At 30.6% G+C, this 21,114-nt stretch overlaps 1 protein-coding gene across 1 annotated transcript in view; it reads left to right on the forward strand.

The window, feature by feature from the left end:
• The window catches only part of LOC111406032 (microfibrillar-associated protein 1-like), a 23,468-nt gene extending 2,650 nt beyond the window's left edge, over positions 1 to 20,818 (forward strand). Inside the window, exons 2-4 of the mRNA XM_023035211.1 lie at positions 11,765 to 12,474; positions 18,704 to 19,097; positions 20,707 to 20,818. Of these exons, the coding sequence (XP_022890979.1) occupies positions 11,765 to 12,474; positions 18,704 to 19,097; positions 20,707 to 20,818 (1,216 nt within the window). The remainder of the gene's footprint in view (positions 1 to 11,764; positions 12,475 to 18,703; positions 19,098 to 20,706) is intronic.
• The last annotated feature ends 296 nt before the right edge of the window (positions 20,819 to 21,114 follow it).

The raw sequence follows: 21,114 nt of genomic DNA on the forward strand, positions 1-21,114 counted from the left end.
TTGAAAAACTCAATAGGTGTCATAGGTGTATTCGTGATCAAGCTATACATTTCAAAATATTAACTTTATAACTTTTCATACATACCGTACCCAAAGGCACCATTTGACATGAAGGGGTATGCCGTACCCAAGGGCACCATTTGACATACGAACATTTCTTCAACATAGAGGGGTATGCCGTACCGAAGTACCATTTGACATACAACCATTAACATAGAGGGATATGCCGTACCTGAGTACCATTTGACATACAAACATTAACATGAATCGAAACCTATAACTTAACACGATTAAACACATTGCACCTCTACCTACCTTGATTGATACTTTTGAAACTTTGAAAACTTGGATTGAAAATTTCGATGAAACTTGAACGTTGAAAGAAATGCACTCCTTGGATGTTTGAAAAATGTTGAGAATTGATGCTTGAAAACACTTCTTAAACTTCTAGAAAAAATAGTTTTCCTCCCTCTCTTTTTCTTTCTTGGAAACTCTTTCTTTAGTATGTAAAAACTCTTACTTTTGGTGTAAGAAAAATGAGTGAATGAGGTCTCTATTTATAGGTAAATATCCCATAACTTAAAGCAAATGAAGGGTCAAATTTCATTTAAGAGAGAAAACATGGGTGCCATTTAAGTTTGAGGTTAAATGCTTCAATTTAGTGGGGTTTTTATTGCCAAAAACGTGGGTGGCCCTTTGAGAAAATAATTGATGAAAATAAATATTTAAATTCTAGAGAAAAATGAAAATTTTCATTTCAGGCAGTTTCGGTCGACCGGTTGTAGTCCGGTTGACACTGCACAACTTTCAGTGTTTCTATCATAACTTCTTCTCTCAATATCCGATTGAGGTAATTCAAAGTGCGTTGGAAAGCTAACTCAAAGATAGAATTTTGGAGAAATATGCTTCGTCTTGTCATCTTTGATATAGCCTCCTTTGAATTGTGCAATACAAGTTGTATTGTCTTCATACAAAATTGTAAGCTATCCTTTGTTGGAGTTAACCCGCATGATATTTGGATATGATGGGTCATGTCCTCAACCATATGCATTATTGGCTTGCTTCATGGATTGCAATAATTTCAGAATGATTTACGGATGTTGCTGTCAAGGATTGCTTCATGAATCTCTATGATATAACTGTTCCTCGATGTGTAAACACATATCTTGTTTGTGATTTATAGCTTTATGTAGGTCAAAGAGATAACATGCATTTGTATAACCCACTAAAGCGAATCCTAACTTTTAAGAATAACATAATCCCAAATCAATAGTACCCTTTAAGTAATGAAAAATATGTTTAACACCATTCCAATATTTTTGAGTTGGTGTAGAGCTATATCTTGCAAAGAAACTTACAGAACAAGTTATGTCAACTCGAGTGCAATTTACATGATAAGTTAATGCTCTAATTGTACTAAAGTATAGTACTTCAGGACCAAAAACATTTTCTTCATCTTCAAGTGGACAAAATGGATCATTTTTTCACATCAAATGATCGAACAACTATGGTGATGCCAGTCGATGTGTATTATCCATATAAAAGCGTTTCAAAACTTTTTTTTTATACATAGATTGATGAACAAATAGTCTTTTTCGAAAATGTTCAATTTGCAACCCAAGACAAAATATGATTTTTCCTAAATCTTTCATCTCAAATTCATTTTTCCAATAACCTCCAGCTTTGTTGAACTCTTTAGGTGTTCCAATTAAATTTAAATCATCAACCATAATCACAAATTCAATATTTATTTTTTTTATGAAATTACATGGGCAGACATCGTCATTTTTATAACATTCATTCAACAAATATTTGTTAAGGCGATTATACCACATGCGTTCCAAATTGTTTTAATCCATATAATGATATTTACAATTTAATTGAGAACATGATTTTCGGGCACATATCATTTGAGTTATGCTTCAGACATATTAAATTTTTCAAAGATAACATTAATAATCATGTTAGATCAGTTGACTATCACGTATTTCAAATTTCATGTATCGTCAAGATAACATGATATAGACTCGTGATTTCATCCATGACGCTCTTTGCGAAATTCACTATGTTGAGAGTTGAGCATTATACAATACGGCTTCATTTTTCTCATTAATTTTCGTATAAATATATATCTTTAGATTTTCGGACTATAGGTCCAAATTTTTTGTTTTTATCTCGTAAATTCAATTTAAAATTGCGTCTCCTTTTATTTGGCCAAATATTATTTCGATCGATATATTTCGACGCATTTATTTCGATTCCTCGTGATTCATATATGATACTGTATATCATGTACAAAATTATTATCAACAACTTTTTCTTTTCTCATTCGATTCTATTTCTTTTCCCATGATGACATAACTTATTTAAATATCTTAATTTTCAACATATCATGTACCTGAACCTCTTCTGAGATTTTATAATCTGTTATGTCTAAATACTCATTAAGAGTATATGTCCCTTAATGAAACCATCTATGTTAATTGCTCCATTTTCATTTGAAGATTTTTGTATTAAAATCGAACACCATCACGCTTCAGACGTGTCATAGATATATCAAATATAATGCTAACAAATTGTCCCCTGAGACATCAATTCGTATTGGAGCATTAAAAAGTGGTGCGTGAGATATTGTTGATTTCTTTGATCAATAAATACATTTAAATAAATTGTTTTTCGAACTTCTAGTTCAAATGATATTTAGCAAGGATCTAGATGATAATGCATTTATACATTATTTTCAACTTTTTAATTTCTCTCATAATACTGAGAGAATTGTACAATCAAATTGACAATATTTTTTCAGTGTTATAAAATATCGCTCATTTGAAATAATAGATTAACCTACATACTTATTCTCTGCATTCTTTATTTTTCATCTCAGTGTATTGCAGTGTTCAATTTTTACATATATTACACCATAAAAAATAATTAGATGGAAAAATTATGATTTGACCATAAGCTGATTATAATATGAAGAACTATGATTTTAGCATGATGTGTAATAGAATTCCCTAAATAAAAATGGGAAATACTTTATTCTCAAATAAATTAATTGGATGCATTAACAAACTATAGTTTTAAACCATTTATCGACATCTCAACTAATACTTACTAAAATGTTGAGATTTATGCCGACTAGCATTAACATTACATAATCTTGATTGTATAATCTGAAAATTATGCTCATAACTTGAGCAATAATTTCGTAAAACTTCAGGTTGCGAACACCATGCAATCATCTAATATTTGTGTCAAATCTATTTGATACAAATAATATTTAGATGGTTAACATGGTGGATGAAGGGGGCCTATATATCACCCTAATTAATTTTTAGAAATATAGGGAATTCAATTCATATTTTAGCTAGTGATGCTTAATAATCAGTTGTCGATAAAGAGAACATATAATATATAAGAATTTATTGGATTGAAAATTCTTCTGATTTTTCATTTAATATCCATTAGAAAATTTTAATTTCGCATCATTATCGATTCAGTAATGGTCCAACTGGTCATATCAAATAAAAAAATCAAATTAAACTTCCAGTTCAATATAATATATAATTCAATTATTTAATATCGAAGAATATGATTAAATATTATATAATCATATATCATTCAAGTAGTCAAATTAATCAATGTTCTCAACATTAGTTATATGTTTTCCTTCAGAGATAAACATGAATTCAAAATAATATATTTTTCAAAATATGTGCTGTTTTAAAAGCATTTTATATATTATTTTTTATTATTATTGCTCATTCAAAAGCTATATGTCAATATTTTTTTGGAATATTAAAAATTATCTTGCTCTTCGGGAGCAATCAAATATCATTATAATAAATTATAAAATAATTTACTTTTCGAGTGTAAAAATATAATTCATGTTAGATTATATGTAATTATACTTTTCAAGAGCAGGTAAGATCTAACTAGAATATTAATGAAAATTATAATGTGCTATTTTGATATCACATTATAGTTTACTATTACTTCTTCAAAAGCAATAGATCAATATTATTCTGAAATATGGAAAATTTTAATGTCATGCTCTTCAGGAGCAATAACATATTATTGTTTACAGTAATATTATGTAAGGATTTACTCTTCAGTAGTAAAAACATAATTATATGCTAGATCTTATATCATTATGCTCTTCAGGGCAATAAAATTTAACCCGAACTTCAATATTTAAATATGTATGCAAAAGAATGGACACGTAAATAAATAGAGAAATTTATTTCGCGATTTAAATATAATCGATCAATATTCTTCAGGAATATTAAAATTATAATATCTATTCTTTTAAAATATTAATAATATCGTGTTTCCTCAAGAACACGAACACAATTTTTTTTTTTTTTTTTTTGTTTAAGTTGTGCTTTCATCAGGCACAAAACAGATATATAATCTTTAAGAGTATGTATACAATATTCTTCTGGAATACTGACATTAATGATTCGTTCTATCTTTCAAATTAAATAATAAAATTTGTGCCCTACATGAGTAACAATGAAATATCCTTCTGGAATATTTATATAACCTGTGTTGTGTTTTTTGGAGAACATCAACATCATATTTGTTTAAAATAACTATAATTTAAATTATGCTTCTTCAGGATTATTGAGTCCATATTCTTTTGGAATATTGAACTTGTAATATCATGCTCTTTATAAGCAAGTAATATTCTTCTAGAATATTAATAATGTTTTGCTGGAGCATTAAAAAGTGGTGCGTGAGATATTGTTGATTTCTTTGATCAATAAATACATTTAAATAAATTGTTTTTCGAACTTCTAGTTCAAATGATATTTAGCAAGGATCTAGATGATAATGCATTTATACATTATTTTCAACTTTTTAATTTCTCTCATAATACTGAGAGAATTGTACAATCAAATTGACAATATTTTTTCAGTGTTATAAAATATCGCTCATTTGAAATAATAGATTAACCTACATACTTATTCTCTGCATTCTTTATTTTTCATCTCAGTGTATTGCAGTGTTCAATTTTTACATATATTACACCATAAAAAATAATTAGATGGAAAAATTATGATTTGACCATAAGCTGATTATAATATGAAGAACTATGATTTTAGCATGATGTGTAATAGAATTCCCTAAATAAAAATGGGAAATACTTTATTCTCAAATAAATTAATTGGATGCATTAACAAACAATAGTTTTAAACCATTTATCGACATCTCAACTAATACTTACTAAAATGTTGAGATTTATGCCCACTAGCATTAACATTACATAATCTTGATTGTATAATCTGAAAATTATGCTCATAACTTGAGCAATAATTTCGTAAAACTTCAGGTTGCGAACACCATGCAATCATCTAATATTTGTGTCAAATCTATTTGATACAAATAATATTTAGATGGTTAATATGGTGGATGAAGGGGGCCTATATATCACCCTAATTAATTTTTAGAAATATAGGGAATTCAATTCATATTTTAGCTAGTGATGCTTAATAATCAATTGTCGATAAAGAGAACATATAATATATAAGAATTTATTGGATTGAAAATTCTTCTGATTTTTCATTTAATATCCATTAAAAAATTTTAATTTCGCATCATTATCGATTCAGTAATGGTCCAACTGGTCATATCAAATAAAAAAATCAAATTAAACTTCCAGTTCAATATAATATATAATTCAATTATTTAATATCGAAGAATATGATTAAATATTATATAATCATATATCATTCAAGTAGTCAAATTAATCAATGTTCTCAACATTAGTTATATGTTTTCCTTCAGAGATAAACATGAATTCAAAATAATATATTTTTCAAAATATGTGCTGTTTTAAAAGCATTTTATATATTATTTTTTATTATTATTGCTCATTCAAAAGCTATATGTCAATATTTTTTTGGAATATTAAAAATTATCTTGCTCTTCGGGAGCAATCAAATATCATTATAATAAATTATAAAATAATTTACTTTTCGAGTGTAAAAATATAATTCATGTTAGATTATATGTAATTATACTTTTCAAGAGCAAGTAAGATCTAACTAGAATATTAATGAAAATTATAATGTGCTATTTTGATATCACATTATAGTTTACTATTACTTCTTCAAAAGCAATAGATCAATATTATTCTGAAATATGGAAAATTTTAATGTCATGCTCTTCAGGAGCAATAACATATTATTGTTTACAGTAATATTATGTAAGGATTTACTCTTCAGTAGTAAAAACATAATTATATGCTAGATCTTATATCATTATGCTCTTCAGGGCAATAAAATTTAACCCGAACTTCAATATTTAAATATGTATGCAAAAGAATGGACACGTAAATAAATAGAGAAATTTATTTCGCGATTTAAATATAATCGATCAATATTCTTCAGGAATATTAAAATTATAATATCTATTCTTTTAAAATATTAATAATATCGTGTTTCCTCAAGAACACGAACACAATTTTTTTTTTTTTGTTTTGTTTAAGTTGTGCTTTCATCAGGCACAAAACAGATATATAATCTTTAAGAGTATGTATACAATATTCTTCTGGAATACTGACATTAATGATTCGTTCTATCTTTCAAATTAAATAATAAAATTTGTGCCCTACATGAGTAACAATGAAATATCCTTCTGGAATATTTATATAACCTGTGTTGTGTTTTTTGGAGAACATCAACATCATATTTGTTTAAAATAACTATAATTTAAATTATGCTTCTTCAGGATTATTGAGTCCATATTCTTTTGGAATATTGAACTTGTAATATCATGCTCTTTATAAGCAAGTAATATTCTTCTAGAATATTAATAATGTTTTGCTACTTCAAGAGCAGAAATGAACTATCTATAATAGATAGATATACAATTAATATTTTTCTAAAATATTAATTATAATGTTGTGCTACTTTTAGAACAATAAGATGATAAATTCTTAATTTAAAATTCATAGAATAATATCTAAAAATATTTAATTACCATATAGACATGATATTTATTTACATATAAGAATTAATCACAAAAAATGCATAAGTAAAGGAAAAAAATCTTCCAAGCATGCTCGTGAAAGGAATATTTAATTACCATACAAACAAGATATGATATAAAAATTAATTACCAAATTGATAATATATGAATTTATATTTTAAAATTGATTACCAAACATGTATTAGGAAAAAGAATTTTCATACATAGAAGTTAACAAAATTGGCTAAATCACTTATTGGCTAAATCTTTTACCAACATGCAAAAGATACTAAACATATATGTGAATTTCACATATATAAAAATTAAAGATAGAACTAATATGTAACAGATTCAAAAGACAGAATTAATACTGAATAATATGTGGAAAAAATGATCGTGTATGAATAAAAAAAGTGAATTAATATGTGTTCAGCTTACACATACAAACGTAAATTAGAATTAATATGCATGTCGATGAAAAGTAGAGAAGAAGAAGCAATCTCATTATGATGCATATGTATATTGAAAAATTTCACATGCTACTAAATTAATTTTGGTACACGTGATAAATATTCATGTCTATAAAAATTATTACTTTCACTAAACTCAGCTGGTTAGAGCGTAGTGCTGATAATGTGTTATAAAAGTGAAAAAAAGAGAAGAGAATAGAGAAAAGTTAATAGACTTGTGTGTTTTACTAAGAACCAAAGCCCTGTATTTATATGGCAGAATTAGGGATACAATAATAATAATTTCTAGGCCTACAGGGTATAATTATCATTCACCTTTAAATCCTAATAAACTTACATTTTACAACAGTATAAGGAAAATTACACAACAAACATTATAATAATCAGTCAAAAGTTGGATTGACATTTTGAAAAAACAGGCAAGTCTATTACACGACAATCAATTTACTAAACTTTTTCTTAGTACTTGTTCAACTTTGTTTCCGTTCGACAAATTTACCAAGCGGAGATTTGCATTCAATTTTTTAACACTTGATTCCTTATTGCTTTCAAGTGAGCGTCTTTCTTATGGAGGTTAAAATCAGATTTTTAATAAATTTTGATAAAAGTTAAAGAAATGTGCGATTGAAAAGTTGTGGATCATGCGAAATATGCAATTAAAATTACTATTTGATTTTGACTTAAATTAAAATTTTAATTTTTACCAAACAGAAACTTAATAAGTGGACATATTTTTAAAAAGTATCTTGAATTCTACAAAGCCTACAATTCACAAAAATCATAACATAAAAAGGAAAAAAAACAACAATCTGTGTTCCCGGCCCCATTGAATTCAAGCAATTTTTTTTTTTTTTTTTTACCATTTTTAAGTCTCAATGTCCCGTAACTTAAAATGATAACCACGACACCAAAGGTAGTGCAGTCCTGCCATGGACTTTCGAGGAGAGGGCAAGGTCACGACATTTTGCCAATTATTATTACTTTGTTAATTTGTACTTGTACAAATGTTTCGAGCACTAATCAATCAAATAAGATTTTGCAAAACTAAATAAGGAAATAAAGATTTTATATTTTTCATGTGTTGTAACCTTTCCATTGATTTGACCTTAATTGCGCAAAAGCAAATACAGCCATGTTTGATATACAGAAGAAGTTTTCACATAATGCTGCTAGAATACACACGTAGTGGGATGGGTAGGATATTTTTTGGCAATTTTTTTTCATAGTGAGCCCCACATCATGAGACTATTCTGACGACATTCTGTAAGAAGTTATTCTGTACATATGAATTTATCCAAGCAAATAAATAAGATAGGAAGAGAATAATAGGTTTGTTAACTGCCCAATATTTCAGTGGATCTTTATATCTCTAGAGTCTGTTGCTTGACTCTCTCTGCAATTGAAGCCGAAGCAGAAGTCGAAGTCTAAAGATGATAGGTGACAATGTGATGAAAATTGAAATTAAATTGAAGTTTGATAAATTAATTGAATCAGGTTAAAGTTAAGTGGTTGAAATAAAAATTATCTAAAAGTTCAGTGATCACTAATGAAATTTTCATTGTGTGTAATGGTTACAATTATGAGTCGTGCTATTTGGACAGGCACTTGTCAAAACATGGTGCCCCCTATTGGCCGGTTGTCTGGAGTATAATTACTCTACAATTATTTTATTGAAATTGCTTCAATTTTTAATTTGTGACCCTCTTCAGTTTTTCGTCTATATTAAAAACACAAAAATAATTGTTTTTTACGTTTTAAAATTATTAAATTACATTTTGACCTTCAGGACTTTTTAGATTTTGAATTGAATATTAACCTATAAAGTAAAAATATTTGAGGTCATTGAACTATTAGTCAAAATTTAATATGGCTGTTAAACTTTATTTTGCTTCGTTTTATTAATTTCACCTCATATGTTTGTACCTCTCATCGGCATTATTATTATTATTATTATTATTATTATTGTTGTTGTTGTTGTTGTTGTTGTTGTTATATTATTATTCCTAATTAGATTGGGCATAAAACTTTCAATAGTCAAATTAAATGATATGAAGTATGGACACATTTCCGCAGATGAATAACATTATATTTTAAATAAATATATAAGTGCGATGATTCATTTGATCCTTACAAAGTTTAATTAAGTTTATCATTAACGTTAAATTTCAAAGTTATAAACCACCAATGTTTCTAACCTTATTTAAAATATGTAAAATATTAATGAACATTCAAAAACTATAATTTTTATACTTTTCAATTTAAAACAATAATTGCATATTCTAGCCATTTTTCGATATGCACAATTGTGTAGGAGGTGGATAAATTTACTTGCAATCACTTGACCCATACTAGTCGGATCAATTCGATTTCAATTTATAATCAATTCGATCCTCAATCATAGACTCGAGAACCAAATGTTTTGGTACGATTCTAGCTACAAAATATACTTTTGATTGGGTTCCAAAAATATTTTTTTATAATCTCGTATTAAAATCGTAATTTATATAAATTCATATTTATTCAGAATAATTGAGTATGTTATTCTCTAAAATGAAAATCATGAAAATGAAATAAGAAAACTTACACGATAATTTAGACTTAACATTTATTTTTGAAGCATAAAAAATAAAACCATAATCAATAGTTTAATGAAAAATTAGGACCTCACCTAGGTTCTTTTTTTTTTTTTTTTTTTTTGGAAGAACTATTTTTACAATTTTCAGTTAGAATCGATCTAACCAATTGTTAAGCTTTCATTTAGAGTCCCTCATTCTACATTTAAATCGGTGCCAACTTTTTGACTTCAAATAATCTTGATTTTCTGTCAATCTTTTTATCTATTAGGGAAGAAAACAAAGCAATAGTTTCATATTTACCAACATAATGGCTCTTAAATAAGTTATTTGACTCGTTTTAAAGATTGCTTATACTCAAGTCACATTTTATCCACAAATTTCAAACAATTCTTAATTAGTACACACCTATCCATCACTTATTTCTTTTTTCGTATACATTAAACCTTGTGTAATCAGTAAGCTTTGCTAAATAATAATGCTATTTGTAGTAGGTGACTACTGTAGTCACCATACGGGACTTGTATGTGATAGCTTGTTATTTGAAACATTAATTTCGATAATTCCGTTATCTCAAATAACAAGCTAAACTCCCAAACAATAAATAGTCACATAAGATGAATGTGGTTGATAATGAGTATCATTACTCTTTACTAAATAATTAAACTAGTTCTAGAGACACTTTGAGGGGCTTGCAATTGGCTTTCAGAAATCAATAAAGCTACTTGTACAAAGTTGGGTTACAAAAGTTGGATTACAAAGTGTGTTAGCAAAATCAAGATCATTGATTTGAAATGATTTAAAAATTTGTTTTTGAAATGATTGATGTGAATGTTATTTTGTCAACCAACTTTGTAACACACCTTTGTAAGTGTAGCATAATTCTTCAGAAATTCGCTGGTCAAATAAGAATGAGACATGTAAATGACACTTGATAGCTCTAGGATTCGTAATAATATCAATATTAATATGTACATGTATAGAACTAGAATTTGTTATATAACAATTTGGCATTTTTATTTTTTTAGGGAACCAAATATTACATGGATGAGTCATTCTTGTTCCAAATTTATCCAATTGAGTCCATGTAATTCTCGATTATCGTTTTATGCTTCGAATCAATTATTAAAAAGTTGCAATTAGGTTTTTTTAAAGCCTTTTTTAAACCAATTATTACATGAATCGGTCATTTTTGTTCCAATTGCATCCAATTGAGTCCATTTAATTCTCGATCATTGTTTTATGTTCTGAATCAACTATTAGAAAGTTGCCATTGATCTCCAAACTTTTTAAAGCCATTTTCAACCAAATATTACAATTAAATATATTATTGAATTAAAAAACAGCTCACAATTAAATAAAGAATATTTACATTTTCAAAAAAAATAAAAAATCATACATTATACTCTTGTCACAGTGTTCTTATTAGAAAGTTACAATTGAGCCACAATTTTTGCGAGTACTAGATTCGTGAAGAATGTGATTAAAAAATAAGAAAAAATTTTGAATTTGTGTGTAATATTATTTTATTGAATAACATGTAATAGAAATTAATAGAGAGAAAAATATATTTTAAAAATAATGAGAATCAAATAAGAGTTTAATTAAAATCTTAAATTTTTATTATTTTTAAAATATATTTTATTATATAAAGTGCGGGAAAGGAAACAAGAAGGAGAACCATGTAAGAATTTCACATTGTTACGTTTGATCAAAAATTGTATTTCAAATAAAACTCCTCAAAAGTCTCTTCAATTCTACAAAAGTGAAAAGGCACCAGCCTGGAAAAGCACGAGAGTGGGCGGATGATAATGATGAAGACGGGAATATTAGGATGGAAAAGGTGGCGGAGGTCAAGAAAGCATTCCCAAGTCACGAGGAGACTTATTTTATGCGGAATGATGATGCTAGACTGCGGCGTTTGACCGATAATAGGATTGATAATCTTGAGGAGGTAAGGGAAGACCATAGGCGCATTAGGCAGGCAGAGATTGTTTCAACGATTGGGGACAAAAGGAGGAGGGAAGAAGGATTAGATTCGGAGGATGAGGATGCATTCGAGGAAAGGAGAAGGAGTATTAGGGAGAGGTTGTTCCAAAGGCAACAAGAGGAGGCAGCACTAATGCCAGAAGAAGAAGAGGAGGAGGAGTCTGAGTACGAGACTGATTCTGAAGAAGAAACAGCAAGAATTGCAATGGTGAAACTGGTTTTTGTTCCTAAATCAGGGAGAGATACAATTGCGGAACGTGAGAGGCTTAAGGTAGAAGAGATGGCACTCGAGGAAGCTGTGAAAAGGAGGATGGAAGAGAATAGGGTGGAGACTAGGCAAATTGTGGTTGAAAAATTTTGGGAGGACCAGGACACTCAAAGGAATATGGAGTCGGAAGCAAATATTACAGATATGGATTTAGATGATGATGTGAATGAGGCTGAGGAATATGAGGATTGGAAGGATAGTGTTAAAAATGATGGGCTGCCTCACTATTTTCTATTTTGGGCCCTTACTAATTGAAAATAAGAAGAGGCCCAAAATTGCTTAACGTATTCTCGCGTTTTGGTTTCACATTTTATATTGCCTCTTGTGGTTGGGTGTGTGCCGTACACGTGGCACACCCCCAACCATTAGATAAAGTCGGTCCAACTGTTTTGATACTTTTACTTGACCCTTGGTCATCTGGTGTTTGGGTGCTCTCTCACTTTCTCTAGAACTTTCGGTCTTTCTCTCTGTGTGAGAGTTCTTTCGTGTTTCTTCTTTCTCCAAAAATGTAATACAAAATCTGTGTGATTTTTTGAAAGTCCTTTGAGTAAGGATTGTAAAGTTTGAATGATCTTTGTGATATTGTTGAAAGGAAATCTGTGTGAAATAGAGGCTAGAGAAAGATGAAGAAATCCCTGATTTCTTCGAACACTCTATACTGATTCTTTGTGAAAATTAGTGGAAACTCGAGCATATCTCTTGATTGAGGCTCAACGGGTGATTAGGTCCTTGGACTGAACATCTGGGCTCCATGTTGGAGCAAAACATATCTTGTGTTCGATTTTTGTTTATGCTATTTTGTTCTGAAATAATTTTTGATTCGAGAATAAACCTTTTAAATTCAAGATTATATCAACTCTGAGACCAACAAGTGGTATCAGAGCGGTTCTTAAAAAGATTTTTTTAAACTGTGTGTTGTAAAATATTTTCTCGTTTTGAACTTGCAAGATCTGGAATTGTTCTCATATTTTTTGTAAAGAAAACTTTCTAGAATTTTTTCTGTCTTTCTCGATTTACTTTCGATCGGTAACTAACCAGTCAGATCTGAAAGTTTCTTGAAGATCTAGTTACTAATTTGTTGATCTTGGATAATCTTGTTAAATATGATATAACTCGACACTAACTCGTTTTTTGATTTGTTGTTTATGTACTCTATTCTTGGAAAATCGGTGTTGCTCATACTGAGTTGGGTGAGCTGAGTTGACTCAACCCGAGTTACACTGAGTTCATATTGAGTCACTGCAACTCGGAGAGTTCTTGTGTTTGACTTGGAGTTCTGGTTCAATTCTTTGCTACTTACAAATTAATCTTTTATTCTGAAATTAATATTTCAGATTGTGGTAACCTCTAAACCCAAAATTTATTTCGTTAGTCAGTATATTAAATAATTTCTTGGACCCAGTTATTAAGGTAAGTAATCTGCCTCTACTCACCTTTGTCCAAAATCTCCTACGAGGATCTGGGAATCTAAGGGGGTAGTGGAAACCAGGATTACCACTCCTTAGGTTGTTAAATAGTGCACATTAATCCTATTATTAGTTATTGATCACTGTATTCACAACTTTGTATTATAATACACTATGTGTGTTGCATTGTTATAGTTTTGTAAATAATCTGTCAATATGTCAACTGCTCAGAAATTTGATGTTGAAATTTGGAATGGCACCGAAGACTTTAGTCTCTGGCGCTAGAAAATGAGAGCTCTGTTAGTGCAACAGAGATGTGCTGGTGCACTTGAGCTGCTGAGATTAGTGCCTATAGGAGACTAGAACTAACTGAAATTGCCTGGAGCACTATTTTTCTGCACTTATCTGATAGTGTAATAAGGAAGGTAGGCGAAACTACTACTGCTGATGCATTGTGGACAAAATTAGAAACTTTATACTTAACCAAAACAATGCCAAATAAGTGCTATCTCTTAAAACAGTTCTATAACTTTAGGTTTGATCCCTCTAGCAGTTTAGAAGACAACATTGACAAATATACAATACTAACAAAAGATTTAGCAAACTGTGATGAAGAACTTTCTGATCAACAACAAGTTGTTGGCCTATTAAATTCTCTGAGTGAAAAATATAGGGATGTTAGAAATGCCCTAGAATACGGGAGAGAGGATTTTACTGTTGACATAATAACCACTGCCTTAAGGAATAAAGATCTTGAACTACAATTTGACTTTAATTACACTAAGGGTGGTGAGGGCCTGCATATTAAAGAAAAACCTCCTTGGGGTAAAAAGATAAATCAGTGAAATTTTACCTCCTCTAAAAGGAGAAAATATGTGAACCAAAAATTTAAGGATAAAAGTATGAATCAAGTAAAGAACAACAATCAAGTTAGGAAATGCTATTACTGTGGGAAGACAAGATATCTAATAAAAGACTGTTTTAAGAAAATGTCTAACTCAAAAGAAAAGAATAATGCCAATGGGTCTGCAGCAATTGCTTGCACCCATGACCCCGGTATACAAGGGGTTGTCCTTGTAAATACTACCAGGAGGGATCCAAAAGAATGGGTTCTTGATTCTGGCTGTATCTTCCACATGTGCCCCATTAGAGATTGGTTATCTGAATTTGTTGAACTTGATGGGGGGGAAGATTCAAATGGGAAATGACATAAGTTGTCAAATTAAAGGAATAGGGAAACTGAAATTAATGTTGAGCAACAATTGTATTCTTGAACTGACAAATACTAGATATATTCTTGAACTCAAAAGAAATCTAATCTCTTTGGGAGAATTAGATGATAACTATAACATCATAATCCACAAAGGTTTTTTAAAACTTAACCTTGATAACAGAAATATCATTTCCTCTCCTAAGATAAATGGTATCTGTACCATCTGTGCTGAACCTTTAGTAGGTCACAGTGCTATTGCTTTGAACACTTCCTTAAACAAATCCTTAATCTGGCACAAAAGGCTTGGCCACGTTTCTGAAAAGGGATTAATTTCCTTAAACAAACTTGGATGCCTTGGGAATGATAACATTGAAAAGTTAGATTTTTGTGAAGACTGCATAATTGGAAAACAAACAAAAATGCCTTTCAAATCTGAACTTGACAAATCCACCTCTATCTTAGACTATTTACATGCTGATCTTTGGGGACCAGCCACTGTAAATACTCTAAGTGGATATAGATTCTATCTACTAATAGTAGATGATTTTTCAAGGAAAATATGGACCTTTCTTCTAAGACAAAAATCTGACACTTTTCAAAATTTTAAACATTGGAAATTGATGACTGAAAATCAAATAAATAAGAAAATCAAAGCACTTAGAACAGATAATGGACTTGAGTTCTGTAATTCTAAATTTAATTCTTTCTATAAAGAATTTGGAATCTTAAGACACAGAACTGTGACTTACACTTTTCAGCAAAATGGAGTTATTGAAAGGATGAATAGAACTCTATTGGAAAGAGTTAGGTGTATGCTTCACAGTTCTGGTCTTCCAAAACTGTTTTGGGGAGAAGCCCTAAAAAGTGCAATTTATTTGATAAATAGAAGTCTATCTAGTTCTGTTGATTTCAACATTACTGAAAAATTGTGGTAAGGAAAAATGCCAGATTATAGTAAACTTAAAGTGTTTGGTTGTGCTGCCCATTCACATCAAAATGAAGGAAAATTAGAACCTAGATCCTTAAAAATGTATTTTTCTAGGCTATGGGGAGGAGACTAAGGGTTATAGACTTTGGGTTAAAGAGCAACATGGTCACAAGGTTATATTGAGCAGGAATGTCATCTTCAATGAAAATATATTTCCCTGTAATAGTTCATTAACTCCTAAATCTAGAGAATCTTCACTTGTGAGAGAAAACTTAGTGGAAGATCAAACTGGAATTGATATAGATCAACATGATTTGATTGAGGTGGAGTCTACTCAATCTAGTAATGATAGTAATCATAATGATCCAGAATCTGAGGCTGAATCATTAAACCCATCACTTGCTGATTATCAACTTACAAGGGATAGAGAAAGAAGAAACATAATACCTTCTACTAGATTCAGTAATAATGACTTTGTCACCATGTTTACTGTTTTAGACTCCTTAAACTCTAAACCCGAAAATTTTGAAAAAGCAATAAACAATCTTGACTCTAAGCTTTGGAAGGAAGCTATGAATGAGGAAATGGATTCTTTAATCAAGAATAAAACCTGGGTTCTAGTCAACAAACCTAAAGATAAAAGGGTAGTTGACTGTAAATGGATTTTAAAATAAAACAAGGAGACTCTAAAACAGAAAATAAAAGATCTAAGGTCAGGTTAGTGGCTAAAGGTTTCACCCAAAAAGAAGGAATATATTTTAATGAGATTTTTTCACCAGTTGCTAAATACACCTCAATTAGAATTTTATTGGCCTTGACTACCCACTTTGATTGGGATTGGAACAACTTGATGTTAAAACAACTTTCCTAAATGGTGATCTTGATGAAGTCATATACATGAATCAACCTAAGGGCTATGAAGTAAAGTCCAAAACTGAAAAGGTTTGTTTGCTGAAAAAGTCTCTATATGGGTTGAAACAGGCTCCCAGACAGTGGTACCTAAAGTTTAATTCACATGTTCAGACCATGGGTTTTGAGAAAAGCAGCTATGACTCCTGTTTGTTTCTCAAAGAGTCAGGAGGACCTGAATCTATATATCTGTTACTGTATGCAGATGATATGTTACTTGCCTGTCATGATAAATTTGAAATTGAATCTGTTAAATCAAAGCTAAAATCTGAATTTGAAATGAAAGATTTAGGTCCAACCAAAAGGATTCTTAGTATGGAAATAGAAAGGGACAGATCTAGTTGTACTCTAATTTTAAAACAATCTGCATATATACAGAAAATACTTGAAAAATTTTCTATGTCTGATTACAAATCTGTCTCCTTACCTATTGCAAATCATTTTAAACTTTCTAGCGATCAATCGCCTAAGTCCAATGATGAACTGAAAAGAATGGAAAATATTCCCTATGCTAATGCTGTGGGATCCATTATGTACTAGACCTGACTTAGCTCATGGTATTAGCATCCTAAGTAGGTTTATGGCTAATCCTGGTGAAACTCACTGGTTAGCTATAAAGTGGATGATGAGATACTTGAAAGGCTCAATTGACTTAGGACTAAAGTTTAAAAGAAGTAATGAATGCATAATTTTAAAGGGGTACACTGATTCAAATTTTGCTAGTGATCTAGATAAAAGAAGGTCTACATCCTCTTATATTTTTACTTTGTGTAATACTTGCATTAGTTGGAAATCTCAACTGTAAAAATTAGTTGCATTGTCCTCAACAGAGACTGAGTATATTTCTACATGTGATGCTATGAAAGAGAGCATGTGGTTAAGAGGACTGTTAAATGAAATTGGTTTTGTAAATAAATCTGTTAGTATTCATACTGATAATCAAAGTGCAATTCATTTAAGTAAAAACTCTGTTTATCATGATAGGACAAAGTATGTTGATATAAAATTTCACTTTGTTAGGAATATGGTTGAAAAGGGCTTAATCAGTCTAATTAAAATTCCTACAGAATATAATCCCTCTGACCTTGGAACAAAAGTTTTGACACTTTACAAATTTAAGAACTGTTTGAAAATTCTAAATATAACCTAAATTAAATTAGGTGACATTCAGTAACTCATTTGTTGAGAATAATACTAACTTTTTCAAATTTTTCTTTTTCAGGTACAGTAGAGCTAAATGAAGTCAAGAAATGTTTGAATCCACTAGTTGAAACAAAGAAATAGTTTAGCAAGGTGGAGAATGTTAAAAATGATGGGCTGCCTCACTATTTTCTATTTTGGGCCCTTACTAATTGAAAATAAGAGGAGGTCCAAAATTGCTTAACATATTTTCGGGTTTTGGTTTCATGTTTTATATTGCCTCTTGTGGTTAGGTGTGTGCCGTACACGTGGCACACCCCCAATCATTAGATAAAGTCGGTCTAACTGTTTTGATACTTTTACTTGACCCTTGGTCATCTGGCGTTTGGGTGCTCTCTCACTTTCTCTAGAACTTTCAGTCTTTCTCTTTGTGTGAGAGTTCTTTCGTGTTTCTCCTTTCTCCAAAAATGTAATACAAAATCTATGTGATTTTTTGAAAGTCCTTTGAGTAAGGATTGTAAAGTTTGAGTGCTCTTTGTGATATCGTTGAAAGAAAATCTGTGTGAAATAGAGGCTAGAGAAAGATGAAGAAATCTCTGATTTCTTCGAACATTCTGTACTGATTCTTTGTGAAAATTAGTTGAAACTCGAGTATATCTCTTGATTGAGGCTCAACGGGTGATTAGGTCCTTGGACTGAACATCCGGGCTCCATTTTGGAGCAAAACATATCTTGTGTTTGATTTTTGTTTACGCTAGTTTATTCTGAAATAATTTTTGATTCGAGAATAAACCTTTTAAATTCAAGATTATATCAACTCTGAGACCATTAGATAGGGAGATTGTGAGGATCAAGAGGGATAGAGATGACAGAGAGGCAAGGTTGAAGGAGAAGGAGGAGATTGAGAGGGTAAGAAACATGACAGAGGAAGAGAGGAGGGAGTGGGAGAGGAAGAATCCAAAACCTTCTGGAAAATCCAAGAAACAGTGGATGTTTTTGCAGAAATACTACCATAAGGGTTCTTTCTTCCTGTCAGATCCTGATGATCCTGTTGGAACTGCCAAAGCTGATTATATTTACACTCGTGATTTCTCTGCTCCAACTGGAAATGATAAGATGGACAAGACCGTAATGCCCATAGTCATGCAGGTTAAGTACTTTGGTCGTAGTGGAAGGACAAAATGGACTCATCTTGTCAATGAGGACACAACTGATTGGAATAACCCATAAGCAAGTCTTACTTAATCATTCCATTTGGATTAGGAATTTTCGGAAGTACATAGGCGAAATATATTGTGTTCATAGTAGCAAATGCTATTGAATTTTGGACATCAGATGTGCGTCAGTTGATCGTATTGTTTGCTCTATAAACAACTAAATCTTGTTTTTGAAATCAACAAGAGAAACAGTTCAATTATATATTAAAGATAGATAAGAGCAATTCTAATGTAAGTAATATAGTGAATTCTACTTTTCAAAGTAATACAATGGTTGAATCATACTTGCATGCACTTGCTCCTAGGGCTGGGCAAATTTTCCGAACAAAATTGACTGAACCAAATCCGAACCTAACTGAACCAAACCCGACGGTTCTTGTCAAATTAAATACCCGAACGGGTACGGTTCGGTTCTCGGTTCTAGACCAAGAACCGAAAAATCGAATAAGAACCGAATCTTTCTATTTTTTTTTATATTAAGTAAATTGAATTATTTTAATTTTAATTTTTCTAAACAAATTAACAATTTAACAATTTCTAAATCCAAATTTTTGGCCCAATAATTTGTTTCATTTCTAATTTTTTAATTTTTGGCCCAATTACCCTTTTTATTGTTTCATTTCTTAGCCCAACAAGATCCAATCCACTAAATAACCTTAAACACCTACACTAAAGTGCATAACATTGTCTCGACTCTCGTACTCACTCTTGCAGCCTCGCTAATATTCCAAAACCTATACAATCATCGACCGACACTGTGACCTTCGATCGAAGCTGTGACCTCCGCCGACCGAAACTTTGACTGTAGTGATCATTTGAACAAGGTAGTTTACTAGTATCTAACATTTCAAAATCATTGAATGTATCATTAGTTGTTTTTATATAATGTAGTTATAAATATTAAAAAATTTAATTATAGTACAGAACCGAACGGAATCGAACTGAACCGAACCAAACTGAACCCGAACGTTTCCATAATTATATTTGGACCCGACGGTTCCATTCACTAGATACCCGAAAATACCCGCGCCACCCCTACTTGCTCCTCATTCTCTCTGATATATATATATATATATTTTTTTTTTTTTTTTTTTTTTTTTTTTTTTTTTTTTTTTGAAAGTGGTGGCAGGTGGGGAGTTGGGACTGGAATTGACCATTATGCACGTCCTAAGCATTTGATCATTGTAGATTTGTCGATTGTTAGCTGCACCTACTATAGATAGAGAACTGGTGTTCATCTTTCGCAGAATATTTACTACATGATATTGGATAAAACTTAATGGTGTAATAAACATGGTTTTAGTTTCTTTTCCTCTATATCGTGTCACGAGTGTTTAAACAAACTACTACAGAAGTTTGCTTGGTTAAATACCTTTGTCAGTTTAAGTGGGACGGTTGTTTCTGGAAGTTGTCATTGGCTGTTGCTATCCCAGTTTGAATTACTCAAATAGTTTTGCTTATTTGAGTACCTTTGTCAGTTTTTGTTGGGCCTTCATCACTGAGAGACAGTTGTGATTTGTTTTTAAGATTACATTCTTGATATTGGTCGTATAATCCAAATTTGAATAGTTGGTTATCATACCAACTATCAGCTAATTACTGATTTCTGGCTATGCAGATGGACCTATAACGATTCTCTTCGGGCCAAGTACGCAAAAATGGCTGGAATGAGTGCACCCACAGCCAAACCTGAAGGAAGCAAGAAACTAAAGGATTGGGAGACACGTTGAACTTTATTATAACTTTCAAAGGGTCGAGCTAATGCAGAACCAGACGTTAATAGAAGAACCTAGTTCATTTCCAGTTTAGACTTTTAACGCCTGTTCTATTATATGTTATTGGAGATACTATTTTAGCCTATGTCCTTCCAAGTACTGCATTTCATAGGTATAAAGTATACTTTTCTTACAAGTATATCGTGTATTTTTTGCTTCTTGCGGATGGTTATTGACTTGTGTAAGTTATAGTTTTCACAGAGGATTGGTTTAGGAAAGATGGGTGATTTCAATAGTCCAGATACAACTCT

Source organism: Olea europaea, chromosome 1 (assembly GCF_002742605.1).
Source record: "Olea europaea var. sylvestris chromosome 1, O_europaea_v1, whole genome shotgun sequence".
NCBI lineage: Eukaryota > Viridiplantae > Streptophyta > Magnoliopsida > Lamiales > Oleaceae > Olea > Olea europaea.